This window comes from Pinus tabuliformis, chromosome X (genome assembly GCF_031772625.1).
Source record: "Pinus tabuliformis cultivar Carrire ecotype Pingquan chromosome X, CPIR1, whole genome shotgun sequence".
Lineage (NCBI taxonomy): Eukaryota > Viridiplantae > Streptophyta > Pinopsida > Pinales > Pinaceae > Pinus > Pinus tabuliformis.
Genome location: NC_142308.1, coordinates 488290679 through 488309017, shown reverse-complemented (window position 1 = coordinate 488309017; position 18339 = coordinate 488290679). Strand labels below are relative to the sequence as shown.

Sequence of the window (18339 nt, the reverse complement as noted above, 5' to 3'; positions counted from 1 at the left end):
CACGGAGGCAGAACAAGGTTGCAAGCTCAAGCAAGTCCATTGATGATGAAAGCAACTTTGGAGACTCCGGCTATGAAGTAACGGCGTGACGTGAAGATCGCGCGAAAGAAAAAGATGGAACAAAGGAGTTGCATGTGTTGAAGCAGTGACTCAGGAAGAATATGAAGCTGCAAAGACAGACGAATGAGTTGCAGTAGGAACAAGAACAGCAGTGGGCGCAACATGCACTCACTGATGACAATGCGCCCGTACAAGTTAAAGATCGATCCCAGCAGCTAACACGGAGCAAACATGGTGACCAGTGTTGTTGACCCTATGTTGCGGGGGAGCGCCCCCCCCCCCCCCGAACCTGCTCCCGAATCGCGCTCCGGGCGGGAGCGGCTCGGGAGCGCGCTCCCAAAATCGCTCTCGGACGGGAGCGATTTTCGGGAGCACGCTCCCTCAAAAAAATTTGCGCTCCCTGGTCTGTTCGGAATCGACTTAGGGAGCGATCGCTCCGGCGCTCCCGGAGCGATTTTTAATGCCCGGGAGCGATCGGGCATTAAAAATCGCTCCGGGAGCGATTCGCGCGGGGCCGGGAGCGGGTCGGCGGAAAAAAATTCCGCGGACCCAAAAAAATTAAATTTAAAAAAAAAAAAAATTGGTTTTAAAAGGCCAATGGGCCAAAAAAATATTCATTGTTACTTCATTGAGCTTGAGTTTGGAGCTGGAGCAAGAGCAAAGGAGCGAGGAGCAAGTGCTGAGGAGCGAGGAGCAAGTGCCAAGGAGCGAGGAGCAAGCCTGCAGAGGTAAGTAACTTAGTAATTTAGTTAGTTTAGCTGGTTAGGTAGTAATTTAGTTAATTTAATTTAGCTTATTGAGTTTAAAAATCATGTATTTAAATTAAATTAATTAATCCCAATAAATTAAATTAATTTGCAGATTCAAGAATCAAAACCCTACAAACATCAAACACCATGGACCTGGCTATTTTTCTTGGCATTTTCCTCTTCCTAGTCCCTTTTATGGTTATTATGGTGCTGGAGAGTAGGAAACGGAGGGGCCAGCCTCAAACTGAAGAGGGGGATGAAGAAGCCGGAGAAAGTCAAATGGGTGAAAACCCCGGTGAGGAGGAGCTGGAGGAGGGTGAACATGACCCTCAAAAAACTAAACAAGACCAAACTCCATTGTGGAAATATGTTAACAGGGCTGAACAGGGAGAGGGGGTGGAACCACTAAATTTCATTGCCCCCATTGTAACACTGATTACAAAGGTTCATACACCCGTGCTAGAAGACACCTCTGCGGGAAAAGGCCATGGGATGGAGAGAAACAAATAGGAATCAAAACTTGTACAGCGGTGTCAGCAGCTAAGAGAGCCAAATACATAAGGGAAGAGGAGGAAGCCCAATACAGAACAAAAAAATCAAGGGGTTTCTTTGAACCAAGCTCACAATCACAAAGAACTCCTTTAGCATCCTCCCAAGGCAGTGGATATGGACATGGAGGCACAGGGTCATCATCTTTAAGGTGTAGAACCATATCAGATTTCCTTGATGAGGGGTGTAGGAATGATGTGGATTCAAAAGTTTACAGGTTTCTCTATACATGTGGGATACCATTCAATGTTCTTCGCTCACCTTATTGGCACGAAATGGTTTCTGCCATAAATGATGCCCCTAAAGGATACAAGAGCCCTGGGTATGACAAGGCAAGAACCATTGGCCTTGATCATGAAAAAGCAAAAATATCACATTCTTTGAATAAAATGACAAGTTCTTGGACTGACCATGGGGTGTCCATTGTATCTGATGGATGGACAAATGTAAAAGGCAAGCCATTGATAAGTGTTCTTGCTGTGTCTGTTAGTGGTCCCATCTTTCTAGCTGCACATGATTACTCAGACAAGTTCAAGACCGCCATCAACATTGCAGAAGCATTACTTGAAACAATTGAGCGTATTGGCCCATACAATGTCATCCAAGTCATCACTGATAATGCTCCTAATTGTAAGGCAGCGGGAGCAATTATTGAGGATAAATACCCCAACATATTTTGGTCTGGATGTTTGGTTCACACATTGAACCTTTTGTTGCATGATATTGTCAAAAACAAAAATGAACAATACCAATGGATTGGTAATTTGTACAAGAAAGGCAAACAAATGATAAAATTTATTACAAATCATAGCAATACCCATGGCCTTTTCCGCAGTCACTCGAGATTGGAGTTGCTGAAGATTGCGAAGACTAGATTTGGTAGCTATTACCTCACCTTCAGGCGCCTTTTGAAGGTAAGAGAGGCATTAGCTAGCATGGTATCAAGTCCACATTGGCAGGTGTTAAAGGAAAGGGCTACAAATGTAGCTGACATGGCAGGTTTTAAAATGGTGGAGGAGGCCGCTCTTGATGGGCAGTTTTGGACAAGTGTGAGGCAGGTATTGGATTTCACCAAGCCAATTTATCACATGATTCGGTTTGCAGATACAGACAAACCAGTGATTGGCGAGGTGTATGAGCAAATGGATACCATGTTGGGGGAAATAAAAGACATTGTTCATAATAGAGATCCCAACTTGTACAAACTGATTCATGATTGTGTGTGTGAACGGTGGAATAGGCTTAACCTTCCACTACATTGCTTGGTGTATATCCTTACACCAAAATACTACTCTACATCTTGGTTGGGCCAACCTGCAGCAGGGGGTGGGGTTAGGACCAAACCCCATTTAGATCCAGAGGTAACTAAAGGATATTTGGAAGCATTAGAAAAGTTGGTACCTGACAAGGAGGAATGTGCAGCTGTGCGCCTTGAAATAGGCAGATACTTCAGTGGCACTGGTTTGTATGGTAACTTCCATGCAATGGACGACAAAGATAAATTTGAATCTCTCACATGGTGGGAAACATATGGCGGCCACAGACTTTTGCCAAAATTGGCAAAAAAAGTTCTTTCACAGGTTGTAAATTCTTCTTCTGCAGAGAGGTGTTGGAGCACCTACAGCTATATACATAACGTGAAAAGAAACAGACTCAATGAAAACCGAGCAGAAAGCTTGGTTTATGTGCACTACAACTTGAGGTTGTTGAGTCATTACTGTGATCGGGCTAATGAGGATCCCACATATAAAATTTGGGACAATCACCCAGAGGATGACAATTTGGAGGATGGCATTGTACATATTGAAGAACTAGAAGAGGAACTTGTAAGGGATGAAAATGAAGCAGCTGCAGCAGCCATGCCACCTCCACCTCCACCTCCACCATCCAGTAGCAGTGCTCGAGGTCCAAGTCTTGTTCCTTTGCTGTCGCCACCTCCATCTACACCCTCGCGTGGAGGTTCTAGTTCTGGTCGTCGGTCTGTGCGGGAGACTCCTAGAAGACCACCACGACCTGCTTATACTCCTGGAGACTCTCGTGGCAAGGGCCACATGTAAATTTACAGTTTACTTGTCTTTTTTAGTTTTTATTAGACTTTAGTTTTCATAACTGTTGAGTTTTGAGTCCTTGACTCTTGACTCTTGACTCTTTCATATCATAATGATATCTTTTGTAAACATTATATCACTGTGACAATGAAAATTTGAAGTTTGAAGTTGGGCCTTGGCAATTATAACTCATTGGTAATGATTGTGAATTATGAATATGATGCTTTGTGAAAGACTAAAGTTGTTTCATTTCATCTCATTATTCATGTTTCATTTTATAAATTTTTAACATTTCATATCATGTTAATAGTTAGAAGTTAGGACTTAGAAATATCTTCGATATTACTTCTTGTAATGGTTAAACTTAGCTTACAAGTACAACTTTGGTGATCAATGATGATAAATGTTATTGAATTTTCAATTCTGAAAGCTTGAAGTTGAAACTTTAAGATTGAATTTGATGAATCATGATTTATAAGACTCAATATGTTGCAGTTGTAATATGTATTTTACTAACTTGTGGACATGGTTGATGACGATTATAATTTCTAGATGATTGATGTGATATGGTTCAATGATCAATCTATGTTTTTTTATGTTTTTTATGTCTAATTCATCATTCTACATGTTTTTGTTGACATATATGTATCAAAAATTAAAAAATATAAAAAATATATATATTTTTAAAAAATCGCTCCCGGATTCGCTCCCAAACCGGGAGCTTCTGAAAATGGTCGCTCCCGCTCCCGCTCCCAAGTAACATTGTGTTGACCACATGCAGTGGATTCAACAACATGCATTTCATTGTGCACACGCATGCAACCCAACCCATTCAGCACACTCACCAAGGCGAAGACAAGAAGCAAGTCCAACTAGAGTTGAACATGTACTTCGGCAAGTGGATGCACATGACCACCAACACACACTCGAAAATTAGCACGGACACCATGCATCAGAGTGTTTTCGGTTCAGCCGCACCCAAGAACACTATGCACATGTTAGCAGACGAGTTGGATGAAGGGGCCGAACCAATGCACCGGTTGCAACGGAGGTAAGAGTTCGCTTCAGCAAGATGTCACCATGAGGTGCATGCACACCATCACGGACGACCAAGCTTGGCATCAGCTCACCACCTTCACCATCACAAGCATGTCAAAGAGTTGGTCTCATCACAGTGGACCGAGTGTCAATGATGTCTTGCAAGGCTTGCTCAAGCCATGTTGTCTCACATGAGTACATGTGCATTGTAATGTTGAGTCATGTCAAGTGTAAGTCAGGTGTCAATAGTTGGATGTAACAGTCATAGAGTAGGTGAAGAGTCATGAGGGTAGTTGAACTGTCACAAAGGGGAATGTCAAGGGTCACCCCACCCTTTGCTATAAATAGTCCCTTAGAACTCATTGTATGGGCTTTTGGTCAACCAAGCTTCTACTAAGACTATCTTAAAGAAGGCTTGGACAGTATTGTAACGCACCTTGGCTTCTCCACTGCACGGAGCTAGTACATCTCTTTGGAGGAGCAGGCAGATGTGGTTGTAACGTTCCACTGTTGGGGCTAGCAGGTTTACATGGTGTATTGTATGATTGTGACTTACACTTCTTTAATAATAAGAGCTAGCACATTTTCATGCATATGTTGTTATTGTAGTTGGACTGTTCCGATTGCCTTAATGATATATGTTGTTTAACTTACGTACTTGTATATGAACTGATTTGTATGCAATTATATGAATCTTGTTGTTAATGTGTTGCATATGTTGTTAATGCTGTCACCGTCCGTGTCGACTGCTCTATTGGACATCAGACAGACCTTTCTCATGAACCTTGCTATATCAACCATCACACTCGTCTCAAACTGATCTGTGAGTGTTGTTCATGTTATCTTACCTTGTATGTTGTGACGCCGCATCCGAGTGGACTGCTCTACCGGAAGCTGTGCATGTCCTTTGTGTGGTGTGTTCCTAGCCGAGTTGGGACTGATCCCTTTCAACCTGGAACTCACCTTCACCTTCCTCTCCCTTCGAAGTGTTGGAACCTCTCGTACACATTCCTTGACTCTCTGCATCAGTCACACCCTTGCTACTGACAGAGTTATCTTACTTGCCTCTATGCGACATCGCGGTCAAGGCATTACCTTACGACCCATTGTTGGGACTCCTACACCAAACGATCTGAGGTCTAATTGGGACTTCTTATCGAGGAGATCCCCTTGACATGTTGGCGGGTCCAGCACCATCAACAGAAGTATAAATATCTAGAAGTGTTGTGTAGTTGCTTCATTAGGGCTAGTGAAGTTGCTTTTAGGTCTCCTTGAAGAGCGAGTTACCTTATCAAGATTGCCTTTCACTCCAATTCTCCCAATTGTTAGGCACTGGTCTTAAATCCTTGGTGATCACTAGAAACTCACAAATTTCTTTTTCTTTCACCTCTTTTCCTCATCCCTTTAAGGAGAAGGAGGCCTCTCTAGGGCTTGGTGTGAAATCCATTGGAGGAGGACATTTTGAATTTCATTTGGATATAACTCTTCCTTAATATCTCCTCTAGTGACCCTTATTTTTGGTGAATTTCCTATGGTGGAATCTCCGAAAATTTGATGCCCTAGCCATCACACCAAGAGGGAACCCTAGAAGCTAATCCTTCAACTTGGGGATTCTTTGAAGGATGTGTTTTAGTACTTGCTGAAGTAAATCTTTCATTGCCTTTTCTCGTGTCTACCTTGACCTTGGATGTGCTCATATCTCGTCATATATCTCAACCCTAGGTCTTATGTAGGCTCTTTCCTAAGGGTTTTTTTGTGGAAAGTCCTAGTAGCTTCTCCCAAGGCTTGCACTCTCTTTAAACATTTCCATTGAATGAGCCACCTTCCCTAACTTCAAACCTATCGTAGATACACATCTATCACAATTGCGTAATAATGGGACTACTCCCATCGGTGAAAATCTGAGAAGGGTAGGGGACTAAAGCTGTGGTGACAGTGGACCTTTGTCCCAAGTGTTGTTGTGCCCTCTAGCTTTTGCCTATTTACAAGGCTTGCTAGTTTGTGCAGCAATAGACTACCAAAGAAGGGAAAAAGATGGAAACAAGGGTCTTTGGGAGAAATCTTCAGACAGGCCGAGTCTAGGAGAGAGAGGCCAAATTACTAAAGAGGAGGGTTGAGTTATGCAGGGAGACCAAATCATCCAAGGGCCAATTTTTCTCTAGTGCGCAAGGGTTGTACGAAAGGAGAAAGAGGGGTTAAGTTAGCTAGTAGAGGAGGCTGATTTTCTAGGGTCGAAATCTTTAGGAGCGTTGAATTACTTGAGGCCAATTTTCTAGAGGGGTCGATTTCCAGGTTCCAACAGTGTAATTTTTCTATGTATTATCTGTGGGTCTGAGCCCAAATTTTCTTGGGTAATTTAAAGTGAAAGAAGAATGTGTTGAGTATATATATATATTTTTTGTGTGATTGATTGCCCTATTTTATTTATGCTACTAATTTAATTTCTGAAAGTTAAAATACCAGTGATTTTATTTTCCAACATTTTTCAGATTTTATGACTAAATCATTTTTTGGGTATAAAATAATTGTTGAAGTACAAATAAATCAGATCTCGTATTAGAGATTTAACATGGTATCACAGCAATAGAAACTTTGTGGCGGAGATCATACAGCACAAAGTTTTTGCAGCAACAAATAATTTTACCAACAGAATTTTTATTTTTCAAAAAGGTTTTTGTGGTTAAAATCAATCTAGTGAGATGGCATCATCTAGTTTAAGATTTGAAGACAAGCTGGAGGGGGCTACAAATTTTAGTCCATGGAAGGAGAGGATCACCATTGCTTCGATGGAAAATAACATGTGGGAACTTGCAGAAAAAAAGATCCAAGTTCCTTCAAATCCTACACAAGCAGACGAACACAATCTGAAGGATCACATATTGGATGCTATGGAAGATCACATAATCCCTCGCATATCAGGGAAGCATACAGTACACCAAATGTGGTCAGCATTGATGAACCTATACCAAAGTAACAACCAAAATAGGAAGATGGTGTTGAGAGAGAAACTAAGAAACATAAGAATGAACATATATGAAACTGTAGCCTCATACTTCACAAGAATCCAACAAGTTCGTGATGAATTGTCAATTGTTGGGGAAGCCGTGGATGAGAGTGAACTTGTCAAAATAGCCCTCAGTGGTTGTACCAAGCAATGGGCTACCTTTGTAACAGGTATCCTTGCTCAAGACAAGCTTCCTGATTGGACCAGGTTGTGGGATGACTTCACCCAAAAGGAGAGAAGGTGTGGGATGACAACATAGAGGTGAAGGTGCAGACAAAGAACTTGCTCTTATTGCGCAAGCAACGAAGGACAAGGGTAAAGCCAAGAAGAAATAGAGTGGAGGAGGATCTTCATAGGGAGAGAAAAAGGACATGAGCAAAGTCAAGTGCTTTGCATGTCATAAGTATAGTCACTATGTTGAACAGTGTCCCAACAAGAAGAATTGCAAAGGGTAGACATCAACAATTGCATCTGTGCAAATGAATGAGTTAGCTACGAAATTAGAAGAGGAGTTTGCATTGGTGTCATGTCTTTCAGGCACCATGACATGCAATATATGGTTTGTAGACAACGGAGATTGTGACCTCTTCACGAGTATGGCCAAGGAGCACCGTGATCTTCAGGTGGAACTTGGTGATAATGCCAGGTATACAATGGATGGCATTAGCAGCAAATAGTTCCACCATCCACCTAGACTCTGGGAGTCCTATGGAGGTGAAGGAAGTATTGTATGTACCTCGGTTGGTGAAGAACTTGCTCTTTGTTTCGACTATGGAGTATATGTTGATTTGGGGTAGCATCAGATGTGCTCTAGCCATGAAAATTGGTGGAGAGGCTAAAGCACATGACCCAGAAATGGTTTGGACAGATTGTACCCTCAAGCCTCTTCTTATACTTTTCTCGTTGGTCCATCAACAGCTAAGATTAAATCTCTAATCAACAACTAAGATTAGATTTGGCTTGATCCATGACTTTTGGAACCTTCTAACCCAGTTTTATATTAATACCCATTAATATTTTATTTTTCCTGAGTTTAGACTTAAGAACTCCATCAGTCGTTGATCTCCAAGACCCATAAATGGTTTGAACAGATTGTACCCGGTTTGGGAGATATTAAAATAATTAATATTTTAATGGAGTTCCTAAGTCTAAACTTAAGAGAAATAAAATATTAATGGGTATTAATATAAAACTAAGTTAGAAAGTTCCAAAAGTCATGGATCAAGCCAAATCTAATCTTAGCATTTATTAGAGATTTAATCTCAGCCATTGATGGACCAACGAGAAAAGTATAAGAAGAGGCTTGAGGGTCAGTTGGAGAACACACTGAGGGAGACCAGTTAGTTCAATTTCTGGAGCGAGGTTAGCTGAGAAATTCGAACTAGTGGTCTGGAGAGAAACAGGAGGCAGCAAGTACAAAATAGTGTGTCGGGAACAGCACCAGAAGATCAGCGCAAAGGTTGGAGAGGCAGACGTAGAAGTAGCAGACTGCGCAGTCACTGGAGGGCCTATGTGGGTGATGCAGAGAGGCCCAGTGCTAACATAGAGAGGCATGGGCAGACGCAGAGGGTCTGGGAGCTACGCAGAGGTCAGCCAGGCTGACGCTGAGACTGGGAGAAGTGCTGGAGAATTTTCTCTTTGTTGGGTAAGCCAGTTTGGCACCCAGTTGTACTGAAGAATTGTTGAATAATAAAATCCTCCCTTGCTGCACTGGTTTTCCCACATTGGGTTTTTTCGGGGACTGTTGTCCAAAATATCTATGTCGATGTGTTAATTCTTGTGCATATGTTTGTTTTTGTATTATGGTGTGATATCTACAGCAGAATTTATTTTAATGTTTACCGAAGGATTTTTATAAATAACTTATTGAGAAAATAAGTAGGTAAAATAAATCAGTTGTTGCGGTGATAGAATTTTCACAATATAAAGGACTTGACATCAATTTCAAGGGAGGTGAGGCATTTATCAGGCCGAAAGGAGAAAATCCTAGCATGAGGTGAGTGATAGGAAACAAAGAGAGCAACTTGTACATGTTGAGAGGATAGCTAGTGAAGGCCCTTGTACATGATAGTGACATCCAGAGTGAGCTTTGGAACAAGAGGATGGGGCATTTGCACTACAAGGCTCTACAACTGTTATGGGAGATGGTCAGTGGTTTTCCAGAGTTTACTGTGGAGTAGGATAGTGTGTGCAAAGGATGTGTATTTAGTAAGGATGCCAAAGCAGCATTTCCTAACAATGAGACCAGGTCCAAGGGAGTGTTCGATTTGGTGCATTCTGATATTTGTGGTTCTATGTCAATGGACTCTATCTCAAGGTGCAGTTACTTTCTGACATTTATAGTTGATTGTTCGAGGAAGACATGGATTTACATCCAAGGATGAGGTCTTTAGTCAATTCCAAGAGTTTAAAGTTCTTCTGGAGAACTAGACTAAGAAGAAGATCAAAGTCCTGAGATCAGAGTATGGGGGCGAGTATACCTCCAATGAGTTCAAGGGTTTTTGTAGGGACGCAACAATGGAGAAAGAACTGACAATGCCCTACAATCTGCAACAGAATGGAGTGGGAGAGAGGCAAAACAAGACTATAGTCAAAGTAGCAAAGGCAATGATCCATGATCAAGACTTGCCTATGTTCTTGTGGGCAGAGGCTTGTAACACAACAGCGTACTTACAGAACAAGAGTCGGGCAATGGAGGACAAGACTCCTAAAGAGGCATTTACATGAGTGAGACCAAAGGTCAACCATCTTTCCATATTCGGTAGCCCAATGTATGTCCATATTGCATCAAAGTGTAGGACTAAGTTGGAGCCCTAATATGAAAGAGCGATTTTTGTTGGATATAGTGAGATCTCAAAGGCCTATAGAGTTTACATTCCCAAGCAAAGGACAATAATAGTTTGCCAAAATGTCAGATTTGAAGAAGGTAAGACCTTTAAGAGGTCGCATCGGACAAGTCCATTAGTGGCAGAGGATTAGGAGCAAGAGGCTCCAAAGCTTAAGCAAGGGTCAGCAGGATCACAGCCTTCTGATCAAGAGGAGCGTGATGTTCCTTCAAGCTCTACTAAGAGGAGGCCGAGATGAGCCGAGGAAACCTTGAGGGATGCGGAGGAGAATGTGGAGGCTCCTAGCAGGACCTTCAAGGATAGTAGACCACCAACCAGATTTTCCAGTTATATAACCTTGATGAGCAGCATCAGTGAGTCCAATGCTTCTACCTTTGAAGAGGCAGTAAACCAGCAGGTTTGGAGGGACACCATTGGTGATGGTTCCTGCTCTCTGAAGGCAGGTAATTATATGGATAAGACTTAAACATCAGTGTGCAGCTAAATAATTGACCATAATGGTGGCAATATAGTTGTTGGCCTAACTGTTCTACAGAGGAGCGTGATGTTCCTTCAAGCTCTACTAAGAGGAGGCCGAGATGAGCCGAGGAAACCTTGAGGGATGCGGAGGAGAATGTGGAGGCTCCTAGCAGGACCTTCAAGGATAGTAGACCACCAACCAGATTTTCCAGTTATATGGCCTTGATGAGCAGCATCAGTGAGTCCAATGCTTCTACCTTTGAAGAGGCAGTAAACCAGCAGGTTTGGAGGGACACCATTGGTGATGGTTCCTGCTCTCTGAAGGCAGGTAATTATATGGATAAGACTTAAACATCAGTGTGCAGCTAAATAATTGACCATAATGGTGGCAATATAGTTGTTGGCCTAACTGTTCTACATTTTTTCCCGTATCCAGTAATACAATTGTGGGTGAAATCATTACTTTTTTCTATTGCTTAAAATGCATTTTTGAATGTAGAAACAAATTCAGAGTCTTGAAAACAGGAAAAATCCAAAAACGTTCAGTTTATAGTATATACACAGATTTAACAACTCAAATATGTCATTCCATCTGATCATTCCAAGAACGACTTTTGATCACTGAGCAGCATCAGTGAGTTCAATGCTTCTACCTTTGAAAAGGGACACCATTGGTGATGGTTCCTGCTCTCTGAAGACAGGTAATTATATGGATAAGACTTAAACATCAGTGTGCAGCTAAATAATTGACCATAATGATGGCAATATAGGTATTGGCCTAACTGTTCTACATTTTTTCCCGTATCCAGTAATACAATTGTGGGTCAAATCATTACTTTTTTCTATTGCTTAAAATGCATTTTTGAATGTAGAAACAAATTCAGTCTTGAAAACAAGAAAAATCCAAAAACGTTCAGTTTATACACAGATTTAACAACTCAAATATGTCATTCCAAGAACTTCTGATCATTCCAAGAACGACTTTTGATCACTGAGCAGCATCAGTGGGTCCAATCCTTCTACCTTTGAAAAGGCAGTAAACCAGCAGGTTTGGAGGGACACCATTGGTGATGGTTCCTGCTCTCTGAAGGTAGGTAATTATATGGATAAGACTTAAACATCGGTGTGCAGCTAGAGAATTGACCATAATGATGGCAATATAGGTATTGGCCTAACTGTTCTACATTTTTTCCCGTATCCAGTAATACAATTGTGGGTGAAATCATTACTTGTTTCTATTGCTTAAAATGCATTTTTGAATGTAGAAACAAATTCAGAGTCTTGAAAACAGGAAAATCCAAAAGCTTTCAGTTTATACACAGATTTAACAACTCAAATATGTCATTCCAACCTCTGATCATTCCAAGAACGACTTTTGATCATATTTCGGGTAAAATTCATTGGGGCATATGCCCAGAAAAAAAACAAAAACGTAGAACATTTAGACGTTATTTTAAAAAATCCACTACGTGATTATTATAGATTGTAAAATGACATGCATTCCGTATTTTAGTTCAATAGGAATTTTTTTGAATAAGACTATGACGCTCAAGGAGTACAGAGGTAGTCGATTTTTTTCCTGAAAGTGCTTCCATTAAAATACTTCCAATCGGCTAAGCTGCCCTGACTAAGATTTGCACCTGGCCCCAACTGCTGCCGGACCAATTGAAAATTGGAGTATGACCTGACATGCCACCATCTTCAGAGCTGAACCACGATCTCACGACCTCATTGCCGTAGGTAGGAACTCTTAAATTCTATGTTAATAGATTTTTTAATGTTTCTATAAAAAGCATTTTCCGGAGAAAAATAGACAAGTAAAGTGCAAACTCTTTTTTAATCATTTTAAGTGTAAATAATTCAATAACTTCCCTCGCTACGTTCCCTTCCCTTGAAAGGCGACGACTTTTGTGTCAAAGTGTTCAACTTAAATTACAAATTGACGTGAAGGTTTCTGACAGAGCCAAATTCCACAATATTTAAAGACTTAAAAGACACGTCTTTAACTTTGAGTGTTTTGTCATTAATAGCATCGCCTTACAAACTGACTAGTAAAAAATGTTTTGTCATTAATAGCATCGCCTTACAAACTGACTAGTAAAAAGTATTTGCATACACAGATGCCGCAAGTAAAAGTTTAATATTTACCTCGGACGGGTAGCGATGGGGCCATCTTCGCATCGCTTCAGACTGTTCGAAGGGATCACCGCAGAAACGGTAACCGGACGTCCTCTTCGGACGCTTTTTCCTCGAATTAGGTGAATTCACATTCTCATTGCTCGGCTTGGAGTCCTTTACGACATTTACTTGGACTTTGGCCGCTTGAGAATCTCTTCCACTTCCATTTATATTTAAATTTCCATTTACAGTTACATTTACAGTTACAGTTTCTTTGAAGCCCTTCTTCTTTTTCTTCTTTTCCGCTTCTCTGCTTCGCTTCTTGCTAATTCTTTTCTCGGAATCTGATTCATCCAAATCTATGATATCTTTGGGTTCCGGTATCCTTCCCTCGCCCCTGACCTTGCGGTCAAGGGCGCCTCTGGTCCTGCTACTGACTGCGGCCAGGTAAAAAGTGCCTCGAGTCCTCATTTTTCCGGAATCTCACGACTCTTTCCTTCCAAATGAAAATGCAGCTCAAAGAACACACAACTGTGCTCAAAGGACACACAAATTTCCCCTCCTCAGGCTGTGCATGCGTTCCCTTGAAGTTCGTCGATACAAAACCCCAAGGCCGGAGCTAAATTCCTCAGAATAAAATGCAAGCGCGGAGAAGACTAAATGCTGAAGCTCGGATGGCCGTTTAACCACCCCTCCCTGCCATATGACCGCCAGCTTTAAAATTTCTTTCGCTGTCTCTGTGCATTTTTTCCGCGTCCGAGAATTCTTTGTGCCTGGAGGAAAGCGAATGAGCCCATCCAGGTGTCAGGGCATCCAGCAGGCCGTCTGATTGGACAATCCAACGGTGGCCTTCGGTCGTCGTGCATACAAATAGAGATCGCAGCCATCGGTTGCGGATTCTGATATGAAAACTGTATTGAATTGAACGCAGTGAATTTCTTTTACTATTTACCTTCAATGCTATGATGACTAATGCTTTTTTAACTGTGCAGTGTTGCCATCTGTTTCATTGTTACCTTGTTTGCAAACTTCAACCGTCAGATAAATGCTTCAGATCGATCCCCACACCGTTGCATGTTTGGTGCACACAAGACTATGCACTGAATTAATTCATTGCGACATTTAATTAAATTTTTTAATTTATTGCCACATTTAATTAATTTTTTCTCACTTATACAAAATTAAAATTAAGCAATCACTTTATTTAAACGTCAACTATTTTTTCAAACAATTATTATGGATAGTTGGGGTTGGTAATGTGAGCAATCTATTGTTGACTTGAATTTTGTGCTGTCACTCCATTTGGAAATTGTGTGGTGTAATCTCCAGATGTCGAGCAATATTCCACCATCTTGAAAGTGGCAATTTAGTTTTAAATTTTTTTAAAAATTATCTGAATTATTAAATTTGTAAACATCAGTTATAAATATTATATATTGTAGTGGCAATATAGTTTTAAATTTTATAAAAATTTATCTGAATCATTAAAATTGCAAACATCAAATATTAATATTATATATTGTAATTGTATTAAGGGCATTACCCAATCGAGTTCTTTTATGTTAAGCAATAAGCGATATTTATATATTTATGTTTTTATACATATAACGGCATTACCAAATCCATTCTATTATTTTAAGCAATATTTTATGTATTTATGTTTTTATACCTATAGTATTAATATATTATAATAGTCTAAGTTATATTTTAAATGTTGTATTAGAGGTATTCAGTAAACATCGAATTTATGTTGAAATATCAATTTTATTCCTGGAAAATTGCAAATTTCCATAAAGATTGTTAAGCTAAATTTTGGGATGGCAAATTGAAAAGGCCCAAACTTATAAAATGCTTAACTTTATTTATTAAATAATGTTGATATAAATATCTGATAACACATTCGAGGTAGCTTATTAAATAATGTTGATAGAAATATCTAATAACACATTCGAGGTAGCTTTAATTTATAAAATGTTGTCTGACTTTATTCATTGAATAATGTTGATAGAAATATCTAGTTGGGTTTCAGGTAAAACATTCCATGTCTAAAACATTCCAGGTAGCTTTAATATATAAAATGTTTAACTTTATTCATTTTATTCATTGAATAATGTAGATAGAAATATACAATTGAGTTCCAATAACATATTCTAAATATCTTTTAGAGATGATATTGCAAAATCTTTTTATAATAAAATAAGATGAATACATTAAATTTTAATGTTTTTTTAAGGAAATGGTTAATTAACTTTCTTACCAATAAAATAAATAATTTAATTTCTCTTTTTAATTAAAATAGAGAGATATATTTATATATATATATATATATAAATTATAACATTATAAATATGAAAAATTTTAGAATAAGAGATAAAAAAAAATTTAGAATAAGAGTTAAAAAAAATTGTATATATATATATATATATATATATATATATATATATATATATATATATATATATATATATATATATATTAATTTTAACTAATTTTTTTATTATATTATCACAATTTACTAAATGTTGTTTACAAGTTTTCTCACTGTAACTATTTGAGCAATGTTATGCATATAATTTGCCATGGAGATTGTTGAAGATGAGATCACATAATTCACTAAATGTTGCTTACAAGCTTTATTTGAGCAATGTTATGCATATAATTTTCCATGGAGATTGTTGAAGATGAGACCACATAATTTACTAAATGTTGCTTACAAGCTTTCTCAGTACAATTATTCAAGCAATGTTAACTTGTTTCTACTATGTATATGATGTGCCATGGAGATTGTTGAAGACCATAGATAATAATGCATTATACAGTAGCCATATATCATTATTTTCTTGTTATCCAAAATCAAATCTATGAACTAATGGTGATCCAAAGGTATATCATTATTTTCTTGTTATCCAAAATCAAATCTATGAACTAATGGTGGTCAGATGAAGTAATAATTTTGTTTTATTGTCTTGATTGTATATTTAATCAATATATTATGTGGTATGATTATCAATATTCTATTTTCAAATATCATAACTATTTAAAATCATATTTTTGTATAGCTCTTTTCAATAGATGTTACATTAGTGATGCCTTTATTTCTTTATAAGTTTGGATTTTTCATGGTGAAAGAGATAATAATATTATGTAAATGAAGAGTGAATATGATAACCTCATTTTTCTTTAAAACTTATTATAATACTATATAAATATGATAACACCATTACAACATTGTTATATTTTTGTTCAACATTGTTATATTTTTAATGAGGAAATTTACAACTACTTAAACTAATATAAATTATCAAAAACATTAAAGCAGTTAGTATTTCTTGTCAAGCATGGATTAATCTTCACATTATTCCCATTTGAAATTACCTTTCTAACTTTTCTTTTCTGATGTTAAGATGGAAATCGCCTCCTATAATAAAGAATTAACACACATTTGAAGGGTTGTATTTATGCTCAAGTGGAGGATTAATCTTTATGCCTCATTATTGGTGGGAATTTCCATATTTTGTTCACAACATGTTACTAGGTGATACATGTCATCCCTTTGGATGTGTTTTGTCCATGGATGTTATGGTATCCTATTAAGCATGAACAAACTTAGTTTGATGAAAAGATGAATTTTTAGAAGTAGACATGATGTGTTGGTAAGCTTTTCTTTAAAGGCATGGCTAGTGATTGAAGAATAATGTTGGCATTCACCTTTTAAAGAATTAGTCTCAATTTATCATCTTGCATTTCTGTTAGATCTTTCAATTATCGTTTTTTGAAAATAATCAATTTCTTCAAGTTGTTAAGGTTTTATATTGCAAAATTTCTTTTGGAATTTTCTATTTATTTTATAATGAAAATTTATTTTTTGGTCATATATAGGTGATGTAATTTTTATATATTTTTTATTAAAATTTGGATCTAAGCTTATTCGGAATTTAATGGGTTAAAATTCAAGTTATTTTTACTTCAAAAAAAAATCCTATAACTTTGAAAGGATGTTGATGTTAATCATATTTTGATGTAGCTCAATCTTTAGTAGTGCCTAGTCATATTCATATTCATTGTGATGGTCGTTGTAACAATTATTGATTCCATTTCAATTTCATGAAGTCCTTTGAATTTGGTAGTTAGTTTCATTGTTGATCTTTGTTCCTACTAAGTAGATTAGTAATAATAGTTGTCACCTCCATTAACTTATGGCAACAAGATTGGTAATATTAATTGTTGTTGCCCTAATCATTACTTGAATTACATTTTCATCATTTCAATTGGCATGGGTTTATTTTGCATAATTAATAGTAGATAGTGTATGATCATTCTAGCGAAACAATCACAAATGAATGCAACATTATAGGATTTAAGATGTTGTTAAATATATCTTTGTTAGAAACACATTCATTATAAAGATTAAAAGATGCTCATATATGTGTTTTCTCATGTTGTGTTTTGTATTCCTTTGTAGTTTTAGTGGTTTATTGTTGATGTTAAGGTAGTTATATATTTTAGGTGAAGAATTTTTTGGTGTGCAAAATATATTAATTGCAAGTCTAACTACTGCATTGACATGTTCTTTGTAATGTTAGTAGTTTATCATTGATGTTTTGTGACCTTAACTTTTAAAAAATTCTACTCTTCTTGCCATTTGCAACAATTAAGGAAGAGTCAACATAGTTAAGATAACCAGTACAAAGGCAGCTTCCAATGGAGCTTAAGTAGTCAAAGAGCTTATGTGAAAGCTTTATTGTTGTGCTTATCAGATTAATTGCAAATATTAGTACAACATTGGCATGCCTTATGATTGGAATTTTGTCACATGAAAATTCCTTCCTTCTCTAATTAAGTGTGTATTATAATACTCATATATTTATTATAAAATAGTTGTTAAGCTTAAATTAAAAAAACACTTATTAAAATTTATATAACCTAAGGATCAATAAAATTTTGAAACATTCACCAATATGGGCGATACTCTACATGGTAATTGATCATTTTCTCGATGGTTTGTGATAAATTCTACAATACCCCAATTTTGACCCATAACATGAATTAAGTCGGATTACGTAATTTTTGTAAATATGTTAGTATATTTCTAGTGCAAATCTCAAAGACAAGACCTAATTATTGAATGGTTAAGCATATGACGTAAATATACATACATATATATATATATATATATATATATATATATATATATATATATATATATATATACCATGTGTTTGGCATGTCATAGTGAATTGAAGCTCTATAAAGATCAATGATGGAATATAATATATAATGCTCCAAGATGGTTGTGAAGAGCATGAGATTGGTTGTGATTCCACTAGAGGGGAAGAGGAAAGGGGGAGCTATGGGAAAGTATATCTCACATTGCTAAGTGTTACACTTAGAACTAATCTATTTTTCTACCATGTGCCTTAAATGAAATCATCTACCTGCTTTTACTTATTAAACCCAATCATCGAATA

The 18339-nt window shown here is 37.7% G+C and overlaps 1 protein-coding gene across 1 annotated transcript in view; it reads right to left on the bottom strand.

Annotated features, from left to right (window-relative positions):
• LOC149140800 (DNA (cytosine-5)-methyltransferase CMT3-like) overlaps nt 1–13836 on the bottom strand; it is a 362012-nt gene extending 348176 nt beyond the window's left edge. Inside the window, exon 1 of the mRNA XM_089447880.1 lies at nt 12902–13836. Coding sequence (XP_089304006.1) covers nt 12902–13342 — 441 coding nt within the window. The 5' untranslated portion in view covers nt 13343–13836. The remainder of the gene's footprint in view (nt 1–12901) is intronic.
• Nucleotides 13837–18339: the final 4503 nt, after the last annotated feature.